The sequence below is a fragment of the Orycteropus afer genome, unplaced genomic scaffold, assembly GCF_000298275.1.
Source record: "Orycteropus afer afer isolate SDZICR_OR568_19922 unplaced genomic scaffold, OryAfe1.0 scaffold00064, whole genome shotgun sequence".
Classification (NCBI taxonomy): Eukaryota; Metazoa; Chordata; class Mammalia; order Tubulidentata; family Orycteropodidae; genus Orycteropus; species Orycteropus afer.
In genome coordinates this window covers 8,605,356-8,618,097 of record NW_006921651.1, presented here as the reverse complement: position 1 = coordinate 8,618,097, position 12,742 = coordinate 8,605,356, and the positions used below count along the sequence as shown (strand labels likewise).

At 40.0% G+C, this 12,742-nt stretch overlaps 1 protein-coding gene across 1 annotated transcript in view; it reads right to left on the bottom strand.

The window, feature by feature from the left end:
- HPSE2 (heparanase 2 (inactive)) overlaps positions 1-12,742 on the bottom strand; it is a 967,353-nt gene that overhangs the window by 186,231 nt on the left and 768,380 nt on the right. The window contains 1 exon segment of the mRNA XM_007940039.2: positions 7,220-7,334. Within this exon segment, the coding sequence (XP_007938230.2) occupies positions 7,220-7,334 (115 nt within the window).

Below are 12,742 nucleotides of genomic sequence, written 5' to 3'. Positions count from 1 at the left end.
ATATATATATATAGTTTAAATAGGATGCGGAGCAAGGCTTTTATGTATTTTGTTGTGCCAATTGAGTCTGATGTCCCCCAGTTCTATGGTCCTGAGACAGTAGATCTATTTGATCTCTCTCCCATAGTGTCTGGTTGTCTGTGAGGGTTTACTCTGTGTCTATCTTCTATTGCGTCTTTAAAGAATGCAGGTATTCTGTATCCCTGGTGTCTGTGGAAGATTAGCCTCAGCTGAATCTATCCTTGGTCTAGAATATACTCCTGTTCACTGACCCCCATCTGATCCTCTGAGAGTTTATGTGTTTATCTGTAGCCAGGTGTTTGGTGTTAATGGCAATGCAGTATTGTGGACACATTGGTTAGTATTAGCATCTGTTGTCTACAAATAGATATGCTTTATCAGCACGGCTGAGCTAAATATTCTCTTCTTCCTGGAACAAGGAAAATCCCACAACAGGAGGATGGTTTGGCACTATTTGAAGGAAGAACCATGAAGAACATGGAATGTAGTTGAAAATTATCTTTTCTGAAGACAAGTTCTCTTTTAAAGGGCCACCTGCATGTTTTCTCTTTAGTTTAGAATGGCCCTGTTGGAGCTGGGCTAGGTAGGATCAGACAAACAGGGATCAAAGATGACTGGGGGGTAATGAGGGTTGAGGACCCAATGTTGTTGTTGTTATGTGCCGTTGAGTTGGACCCAACTCATAGCGACCCCTCCTTGGGTTTCTGAGGCAGTATCACTATGGAAGTAGATTGCTCAACCTTCTTTCCGAGGAGTGGCTGGTGGGTTTGAACTGCCAGCCTTCTGGTTAGCAGTCTGGTTAACCTTCTGGTTAGCCTTAAGCACTACGCCACCAGAGCTCCTTGAGGACCCAATAGGGCAATATTTTCACTTCTTCTGAATTTACCCAAGAGCACTAACAACAACAACAACAAAACAGTATTTGAGAATAAGATTCTTTCCTGAAATATTCTGTGTTGATGTGAAGAAGCTGGAATAGAAAATACTGATTTTTCTGGGAGGCAACCAAAACACAATTTTCTAATCCCCTAACTCTTAATGAACTCTCTTGAAGATTTAATCACAATGTAAAATCCACAATTTTTTATTGCCAGTGTTAGGTTATCAGCTGCACAACTCTCTGAAGTGGCAACCAATACGATTCCCATGTCAGTCTCTATTACACATTCCAGAGGCCTGCTGGCAATGTCTGTCAGATTGGTGCCCTGGTCTAGCCTTGTAAATTCTTTCCATGGGAGACTTAGGACACATTCTCCTTGCTGCCAAGTTCTCTACTTACAAGGTGCAGAATTTATTAGCACAAAGAAAGATAAAAATCAATCTGCTACCTTTTTACGTGCTTTTACATATGGTTTCTTTATTAGAGCTTGGTATTTCCACAAACACAGTTGCCCAGCTCATTGGAGTCTTTGTGCTAAATCAGTAGGATTTACTTTAGCTTCCTATGAATTTCTGTGAAATCTGTCACCATCAAGTAACATCCCAGATCTCTTGTGCCACTCTTTTGAAGGAAGTTATCAGCAATAACTCATTTAGGGAGAACAAAGCAATGAGGATTGGCTTCTTAACATACCGAAAGGCATGCCAGTGTACACAGAGAGTTGATAGGAAATTCAAGTTTGTCCATCTCTGCAAATCAACGCTACCTTGTCATCCAAATACCATCTTTTTCTCATCTAGATTTTCTTTTCCACAATTCCCCAACATTACTGTTTTCATATCCACCCAATTCTGAGGCAAATATTGGCCTCAAACCATATCATGGACCCCAAACAGAGTACTTTCAAGAAATAATATGGCATTGTTGTTGTTGTTGTTGTTATGTGCCGTCGAGTCGGCCCTGACTCATAGCGACCCCTCCTTGGGTTTCCGAGGCAGTATCACTACGGAAGTAGGATTGCCCAACCTTCCTTCCGAGGAGTGGCTGGTGGGTTTGAACCGCCAGCTGTCTGGTTAGCAGGCAAGTGTCTTAGCCACTACGCTACCAGAGCTCCCAATATGGCATAGTGGGAAGAAAATAGTCTTGAGAACTGGCAAACTCGAGGAGCTCCATCTATTACTACTTGGGTAATCTTGGATAAGTTACTTAATAACTTTAACTTCATAGAACATTAGTTTCTCTTCTACAAAATGAGTATAAATAACTGTACTAATCTCATCAGGCTTTGTTTACAGAAATTATGACAAATTGCTATTAATTTGTTTATATATTTACTTATTTTCCATTTCTCAATATATTTTGCTAGATTCTATCAGTTAAGACTATTATTATTCAAATTTATGTGCCAACACTCAAGTCAAAGACAAAGAAATTGAAGATTTTTACTGACTTCTTCAGTGTGAAATAGACTGAACATGCAATCAATTGCATTGATAATTACTGTTGATTGGAATGTGAAACCTGGGAAAAAAAGAAGCAACAGTAGTTGGAAAATATGGCCTTGGTGACAGAAATGATGATAGAAGTTTGCAAGGCCAAAAACTTACTTGTTGCAAATAACTTTTTTTCCATAGCATAAATGATGTCTATACATGTGGACCTCACCAGATAGAATCTCAAAATACTCACTGCCCTTGAATTGGATCCAACTCATAGCGACCCCTCCTTGGGTTTCCAAGGTGATATCACTACGGAAGTAGATTGCCCAATATTCCTTCCAAGGAGTGGCAGGTGGGTTTGAACCGGCAGCCTTCTGGTTAGCAGTCAAATGCCCTAGGCACTACACTACCAGATAGAATACATAGGAATAAAATTGACTACATCAGGGAAAAAGATGATGAAGCAGCTCAATATCACCAGTCAGAACAAGGTCAGGGGCTGACTGTAGAACAGAAAATCAGTTGCTCATACACATATTTAAATAGAAAACAACTAACACAAGTCCATGAGAGTCAAAATACGATCTTGATTACATCACACCTGAATTCAGAGACCATCTGAAGAATAGATTTGACACACTGAACACCAATGGCCAAAGACCAGATGAGTTGTGGAAGGACATCATACAGGAATAAGGCAAAAGGTCATTAAAAAGATAAGAAAGGAAGAAAAGACCAAAATGAATGTCAGAGGAGACTGACACTTGCTCTGGAATGGAGAGTAACTAAAATGAAAGGAAGAGATGTTGAAATAAAAGAGCTGAACAGAAGATTTTAAAGGGCTGCTTGAGAACACAAAGTAAAAACTACAAAGAAATGTGCAAAGAGTTAGAAATTCAGAGGGGAAGAACATGCTCAGCATTTCTCAAACTGAAAGAACTGAAAAAAAATTCAAGCCATGAGTTGCAATACTGAAGGATTCTCCAGGCAAAATATAAAATGATGCAGGAAGCATCAAAAGAAGATGGAAGGAATAAAGAAAGTCATTACCAAAAAGAATTGGCCAACGTTCAGCCATTTCAGGAGGTAGTATATGATCAAGAACTACAGCATTGAAGGAAGATGTCCAAGCTGGACTGAAGGAATTAGTGACAAACAAGCTGTAGGAATTGACAGAATGCCCATTGAGATGTTTCAACAAATGGATGCAGTGCTGGAGGTGCTCACTTGTTTATGCCACTTGTTTATAGCCAACCAACTGGAAGAGATCCATATTTGTGCCCATTCCAAAGACAGGTGATCCAAAAGAATGTGGAAATTATTGAACAATATCATTAATATCACATGCAAGTAAAATTTTGCTGAAAATAATTTAAAAACATGTACAGTAGTAGTACATAGACAGGGAAGTGACAGATTTTCAAGCTGGATTCAGAAGAGGGTGTGGTATTATCTTAGTAGGGATAATATTGTTGATGTTAGATGGATCTTGGCTGATAGCAAGGAATACCAGAAAGATGTTTACTTGTGTTTTATTGACTACACAAAGGTATTTGACTGTGTGGATCATAACAGATTATGATCTGTTATAAATTTTAGATACAACCATTAATTGACATTAAGATCATGGGTAAAAATAAATTCCCAACACCAGGCCTGGAGATGGTTAAGTGTTTACATGGAATTACATGGACTGTGTCTTTGGGATTATTGCATGCAGCTATCATCCCCACCTTGTGAATAGGATGGTTACCGCTGTACAGATGTGAAAATGGAGCCTCAGGGCGTAAGGTGGGTTTTGTGGCAGTCCCTGAGGTGGGGGAGGCACAGGAGTGACTAGGTAAATACCCATGCTGCCTTATGAGCTATTTGGGTGGGTGGCCCACAGAGGTCAAAGATCACATCATTGACTCCACCACCGCATGCCTATGTAACCTGCCAGGACCTGGGCAGTATCACAGACCTTGCAGAGCACATGGTCATGGTGACCAAGGCCCCTCCAGAGACCCAATTCTAAGCCATGGACTCCTGGGAGAACTTTCAGATCTACCTCAAGGGCAAACAAATCCCCATCTACATTTTCTTGTGCCCTGAGGAAAACTTGAGTGGGATCAGCCCCAGAAAGACTCCAACCCAGGTGGCAGTGTCTCCAGGGGAAGAGGACAGGGTGGCTGTCTCTGCCACCACAATAGCACCACTATCACCTCCCTCAATTCTTGACACGGATCCTGGCTAGTCTCTGCTCAGACCTGGAGCAACAACCACTAGTGTCCTAGAGGGGCAGCCTGCAGGCCTCTGTGGATAAGGGCCGCCTATCCCCGCCGGTCCTAGAGCATGGGTGGGAGGACTTCTCTGGCCTCCTCCCTGAGGAGTTCATCAGCATGTCCCCTCCATTATGAAATCCTTGACTATCACAGGCCTCTAGGGCAAGGCCATCAGAGACCTCTTTGTGACTTTGGGGACCTTACCCTCTCAGGTTTCTGATGGGGCTTAGAGGCACCAGGGCCTCCCAAGGTGCCCACTCTGTCTCTGAAGCTCTGGAGCCCTCTGGCCATCCTCCCAGACTGATTGGAAACATTTTAGTTATATCACCTTCCCCTATCTCCATAGCTCTGATAGTGCAGTGATTAAAGCACTGCCAAATGAAAGGTCAGCGGTTTGAACCCACCAGCTGCTCTGCAGGAGAAATATGTGGCAGGCTGCTTCCTGAAAGTTTTATAGCCTTGGAAACTCCATGGGGCAGTTCTACTCTATCCTACAGGGTCTTTATGAGTTGGAATTGACTTGACAGCAGTGGGTTTGGTCTTTTGGTTTGGAAAGTATCCTCAGTGCTTGGAATAGTGCTCAGCACATGGAACACGATCAAAGTATTTTTGAATGAGTGAAAGGAAGGAATAAAGGAAAGAGAGAAGAAAAGAGGGAAAGGAAGTCAGTTTTCAGAACATACATGAAAGTTACCTGGACATTGTTAAGTATTATTTACATTGCTAAAAAGCCATAACTAGCATTTGATGCATTAATTATGCCAGAATGATCTTTGAAAAATCATTTAGATCATGTTATTGCTTACCTTCTTAAGACCTCCCTATAGATTTTCTCACTACTTACAATAAATGTCCATCTCCTTTTAGGCTTGCAAAGCTCTATGTCATCTGACGACCTCATTTATAACCACTCTCCTGTTCCCTACCACGTCCAGCCACTCTGGTCTTCTTGTGTTTCCTTAAACATGCCATGTTTGTTTCTGCCTTGGAACTTTTGTGCTAGCTCCTTCCTTTGCCAGAAATTTCTTCGGTGAAATCTGCATGGTGGCTCCTTATTGTCACTGGCTCTTGACTTAAATGTCACCTTCTCAGAGAAGCCTTCCCTGTTAACACCCAATCTAAAACAGCCTTCAGTGATCCCCGGTCACAGTACTCCAGTATCTATCTATCCCTACACCACTAGTTTCTTCCCCAGAACCTGATGTTCAGTATATATTTGTTTCTGTGTGACATTGTTTGTGTTTAATGCATACATTTCATAGATGCTTTTCTAATTATTGAGAAGCTCTGGTGACATAGTGGGTAAGCCTTTTGGCTGCTAACCAGGTGAGCGATTCAAACCCATCAGGTGCTCTGTGGGAGGAAGATGAGACACTCTACTTCCCTAAAGATTTACAAGCTTAGAAACCCAATTGTGGGGGGTCGCTATGAGTCAGAATCAACTTGACTCAAAGCCAGTGGGTTTGGTCTTTTTTTTTTCTTTTAGTTTTTAGTTTGTTTGGTCTCCAGAAATTTTTGAGTTTCACAAAAAACAAAAAACAAGTAGCAAAAAACCTTATGGCTCCAAACTGAAAACTCCCTTCCTACTCCTCTAGACACTAGTTCCATTTTGGGTTTTATTTATTTACTGTAAAGCCAAAGGCAGAAGTGATGGTAGAGGAAGAAAGAGCCCTGGATCAGGGCACAAGGATAAGTTCTAGGGCTGTCTCTACATCCTCCCATCTCCCTCCACCCACCATGAGCTGTCTTTCTCAAACTCTCTGTTAAATGAGGCAAAACAGGATTATCTCAAAGAGGAATGCTAGCTCTGACTTCTGTGAGTTGTTAGGAGTCTAACCTTTCATCATGATCACGACATCTGTGAAGAACGATAACACTTTCTCATCTGATAAGCCTAGCTTTTCTGGCTAAGTAGGATTTCTCTGATTGGCCAATAATATCACCGGCCAAACCCAGCACACTCCCTCTCTCTTTTTTTTTGTTTCCCACCCCCATTCTGCTTTAGCCTTCGTGTTCCTAGAGAAGGGGGTGCTCTGGGAAAAGCCCCTCTTTGTCACATGGGGATCAGCATCTCACTGTAAGTGTACTTTAGCTACTCCCTAAGACATGGGTTCCTACTGTATCTGGTCTTGGCTAATGCTCCCTCATCTGCTTTCAACATGTAGCATTTGATATTAACTAATGTCTCCTATTAGCATTAAAATAAAACAATCTGGAAAAATTCACTCTCAAGCAGAGTTCAAACAAGCCACAAGTAGAAGTGGAATCTCAACTGCACAAGGTTTCTTAAAAATAATAACAATAAATAAATACACCAGACATATTATATATAAAGGAATATATGTGTATTATATGTGCATTTGTACATGTATATGTGGGTGTATAGATAGATATATGTGTATATGTGTATAGATACATGTATGTTTCTGTGTATGTGGTGAAGCCAAAAGTCTGTGAAATGGGTCAAGGCAGTAAAAGCTGAGAAATGCTTCTGTCTGATTTATGCAATTAACTGGTAACAGGAAGAGGAGAAAATTCTCCCAGTGTGGGAACAAGGCATGATCAAAAGTACTGAATAACATAAAAAGAGTTCGGGATCTTTATCTCACACTTACTGGTAATGGGTTAAAATTCTGGTCCACAAGGTGATTGTATCCATGGTCAAAAAATGAATGCCGTATCACCACATCAATGCCCCGATTGGCCAGCATTCCTAAAGTGTTCAACCATCTAAACAGCAGGAAAGAAAAGTTATGTCAATACATTTTTAAAACGGCTTATCACAAGCTCTGTAGAGAGTAGCTAAGACATACATACACTCTATCCCTACCAATAAATTACCTGTTACTTTAAATTAAAGGAGAAGATTATTTTAAGCATTGAATGCATAGCTGGAAGAGATTTTAGAGATTATCAAATCCAACCTCTACATTTTGTAGGAAAAGAAATGGAGCCCCAGAGAAGTAAAATGGTCACAAAATAGCTTGTTGTTAGTGACTTATCTTTTATTCCTCTCATACTAACAAATAAAATGAACACACCTTAGCTACTTGTAAGCCTAACATTATCCTGCGTGGCCACAGGACACATGATCACAGGAGCACACACCAATAAATTTTTTCACTCAAATACCTCCCTTGGACGCTGTCATTGCATATATCCTTTCATATGATTCTAACCCACATACTCCTATGACCTACCTAAGACTGTTCTAGTCACATGCATGCATCCTTCATATATGGCCATCAGCAGCAATGCAACAATTATTTTCCTTGACACTATAATAACTATACAGGAATTCAAGTACATTACCACACTTATATCACACATAATGCAAGCCCTGCCTTGCTCACACAAGGAGCTCTGGTAGTGTAGTGGTTAGGCATTTGGCTGCTAATCAGAAAGTTTGAAACCACCAGCCACTCTGTGGAAGAAAGATTGGTCAGTCTGCTTCTGTAAACATTTACAGCATTAGAAACCTTATAGGGGCCACTATGAATCAGAATCGACTCGATAGCAGTGAATTATTATTATTATTTTGGGCATTGCTCACACACTTACCATATCCCTCACTATGCAAAAGATTCACTTCTTAGGGCATGCTATTTTTCAAAAATGCTCCTTTCTTGGTTCTTCCAACACCCACTGCTAACTTTACCTTCATTATTTACACATTCATTCATGCATTCACTTTTCTTTCTCTATTTGTATTCCTACTTCTGAAATGTAGAGAAAATTCTAATTGTAATAATATATGCATTAGAAATCTACCTGACAGTTACAATCTTCTCAGTATGAAAGATAAGGTATTTCACAATCCTTCCCAAGTATTCGCGTCCAGCCTCATCTGTCACTCCCCTCCCCCTCTTCTTTTACCCTAAACCCCATTCTACATGCTCTAAGTTACATCAAAGCACTCTTGGCTACCAAAATATATCATGTTTACTCATATCTACCTGTGTCTTTATACATGCTTTTCCTTCTCCTTAGACATTTTTATCCTCTTCTCCTCCAACCCACTTCTTTCTATCTGGCAAATGCTGCCTCATCTATTAATCTCTATATCAAGTATCATCTCCTAAACTTTCCACCCCAGTCAAGAGTTAATGCCTTCTTCCTCTTTCTTTCCCCAGAACTCTCTTACAACCCACTTAAAAAAAAAAAAAAAAAAAAAAAAAAAACCTCACTGCTGTTGAGTCGGATCCGACTCATGGCAGCCCCTCCTTGGGTTTCCATGGTGGTATCACTACGGAAGTAGATTGCCCGACCTTTCTTCCGAGGAATGGCTGGTGGGTTTGAACCGCCAGCCTTCTGGTTAGCAGTCAAGTGCCTTAGGCACTACACCACCTGCATGATATCATTTACTTCTCTGCCTTCTGTCCACCCCCATTTGGTTATGAGCTCATCAAGCATAGGCACAATGTCTTAGCCTTGTACCCAAAACACCTGTCACAGTTCCTGGCATACTTTAGGTGTTCAACGTTATTTGTTAAGTTGAAATTGATTTGGGTAAAATTAAGATTCTAGGACTTTTGAGAATTATCAAATATTCTGCACTAAACCAAACTACTAAACTCACTGCCATTGAGTTGATTCTGATTCACAGTGACTGCCATTGGGTTTCCAAGGCCATATATGAAGGCTGTAAGTATTTACAGAAGCAGAATGCTTCATCTTTCTCCCATGGAGTGGCTGGTGGGTTTGAACTACTGACCTTTTGGTTAGCAGCCAAATGCCTTAACCACTACACCACCAGAGCTCCTAATATTTGGCACACTCAGAACAAATTACACAAAATTATGATTTTCCAAATCTGTAACCATATGGTGTGCCAAAACAGTGACTTATAGAAGAATTCTATTCTTTCCTTACTGGAATAAAGAGGAATGTTCATTTTTATATTATGAATAACTTTTTACATATTTTCAAATCTCTTTCACATTTATAATTGCATTTTATTGTCATACAAATGAACCAACAAATATTTACTGACAACTAGAGTTACAAAACAAAACAGAGCAAAGCAAAAACAAGTTTTAAAGCAAAAGGAAAATCTGATACTAATACAGTCAAACCTTTTTGTTTTTCTTTGCCTTTTGGTTCAAATTGGGACATTATGACCCAGAGAATTGAAATTGCTTTTGGAATACCACATGGCTAAGCTACTTCCTTTATTGTTTTCATTAATTTAGCAACCCTGTGAAATCAGGACAACAGATTTAGCTTCTCCTTTAGCCACTGAGGCACAATATTAAATAACTAGTCCAAGCATGTCCATGGTAGAACCATAACATGAATTCTGGCCTGATGCCTCCTAAACCAGTGCTCTTTCCATATCAAAACAGAACAAAGACAAGAGAGTGTATGAATAAACTCAAACCAAACCCTTTGCCATTGAGTCACTTCTGACTCATACCCACCCAGTGTAAAACTGTCCCACAGGACTTCCAAGGCTGCAAATCTGCTGCAAAAGACTTATTTAAAGTGTTAAAGAGCAAAGATATTCTTTAGAGATTAAGATGTGCCTGACAATAGCCATGGTGTTTTCAATAGCCTCATATGTATGTGAAAGCTGGACAATGAATAAACAAACCTAAGAAGAACTGATGCCTTTGAATTATGATGTTGAGGAAGAATATTAAATATAGCATGGACTTCTAGAAGAATGAACAAATCTGTCTTGGAAGAAGTATAGCTGGACTACTCCTTTGAAGCAAGAATGGCCAGACTTTCTCTCTCACACTTTGGTTGTGTCATCAGAAGGGACCATTCCCTGGAGAAGTACATCATGCTTGGTAAAGCAGAGGGTCAGAGAAAAAGAGGAAGGCCCTCAACGAGATGGACTGACACAGTGGCTGCAACAATGGGCTCAAGCACAGCAAGGATTGTGAGGCTGGTGCAGAACCAGGCAATGTTTGTCCTGTTGTACATAGAGTGGCCATGGGTCAAAACTGACTTGACAGCCCCCAACAACACAACAAATCTTTGCAGAAGAAGACTGCCACACCTTTCTCCTTGGAGGGGCTAGTGGGTTCAAACTGCCAATTTTGAGTTAGTAGCTGAGTGCTTAACCACTGCACCAATGAATATGTACCTATACAAAGAAGTATGAAGTATGTATTATTTACCTTTTTAACCTTATGCTTACTGAATAAGTGAAGAAACAAAACAATGGGTAAACATGCAACCACAAATAGTGCTTCTCTGTGGCATGATGAGTCTCTACATCCAGCACATCTGGTGTCAGTACAGGACTATATCTTGGTGTTTTTATATATGAAGAGATTCCATTTATTCACTCATTCTTCATTCATCCATTCACTCGTTCTTCATTCGTTTACTAATAAAGTGTTAATTGACAGGCTTTGTTCTCAATGATGAGGATAGATATAAAAATGCTTGTGTGAGAATGTAAGACATTTGTAAAGCACTAGCTGTATAAACACCTTCAGTCAAAACAAGTCAACGAGCTGACTGTAGAACAGACCATCATTTGCTCATATGTAAGCTCAAGTCGGGTCTGATCGACGGCACGTAACAACAACAACAAGCTCAAGTTGAAGCTGAAGAAAATGAAAACAAGTCCATGAGAATCAAAATATGACCTTGATTATATCCCACCTGAATTTAGAGATAATCTGAGAAAAAATTCTGATGCATTGAGCACCAATGACTGAAAACCAGATGGGTTGTGGGATGATATCAAGAACATCATTCATGAAGAAGAAGAATGGTAATTAAAAAGACAGGAAAGGAAGAAAAGACCAAAATGGATGTCAGAAGATACTCTGAAATTTGCTCTTGATTGGTGAGTAGTTAAAGCAAATGGAAGAAATAATGAGATAAAAGAGCTAAACAGAAGATTTCAGAGGGCAGCTTGAGAAGACAATGTAAAGTATTATAATGAAATGTGCAAAGACCTGGAGTTAGAAAACCAAAAGGGAAGAACATGCTCAACATTTCTCAAGCTTAAAGAACTGAAGAAAAAATTCAAGCCTCGAGTTGCAATATTGAAGAATTCTATGGGGAAAATATTAAATGATGCAGGAAGCATCAAAAGAAGATGGAAGCAAGCCAAACAAAAGACAGGCATATGAGCTTAACATTTGTATTAGGTAGATACAATTCTTGGAGAGATCAATCATGGGAGACTAGAAGGGCTGTGTATGCACAGGGAGACAGCTTGGGGGCAGGAGTGCATGGGAGGGGAGGACACAGGGAAGAGATGGCTATGGGGAGGAAGTGGGAAGAGAGATGTTGCATTGTGGGAGATTGCAGTCAATGTCATGAGACAAAGTGTATGTGAACTGCTGTATGGAAGATGAATTTGCTCATAAACTTTCACCCAAATCACAATAATAATAATAATAATAAGATGGAAGGAATACACAAAGTCACTGTACAAAAAAAGAATTGGTCAATGTTCAACTATTTAAAGACATAGCATATGATCAAGAATCAATAGTCTTGAAAGAAGTCCAAGAAGCACTGAAGGAACTGGTCAAAAGACAAGGCTCCAGGAATTGATGGAATACCCATTGAGATGTTTCAACAAAAAGAGTCAACGCGGGAGGTGCTTACTTATTTATGCCAGGAAATTTGGAAGACAGCTACCTGGGCAACTGACTGTAAGACATCAATATTTGTGCCCAATCCAAAGAAAGGTGATCCAACAGAATGGAGAAATTATTGAACAATATCATTGATATCACACACAAGTCAATTTTTGCTAAAGATAATTCAAAAACAGTTGCAATAGTTTATTGATAGGGAACTTCCAGAAATTCAAGCTGTATTCAGAAGAGGACCTGGACTGAGGGATATCATTGCTGATGTCAGATGGACCTTGGCTGAAAGCCAAGAATACAAGAAATGTGTTTACCTGTGTTTTATTGACTATGTAAAGGCATTCAACTGTGTGGACCATTACAAATTATGGATAACATTGAAACCAAAAAACAAAACCAAACTCACTGCCATTGAGTCAATTCCAACTCATAGTGACCCCTTTGGGTTTCTGAGGCAGTAAATCTTTACAGAAGTAGATTGTCCAGTCTTCCTTCCATGGAGTGGCTGGTGGGTTTGAAATGCCAACCTTCTGATTAGCAGTCAAATGCCTTAGGCACTATGCCACCAGA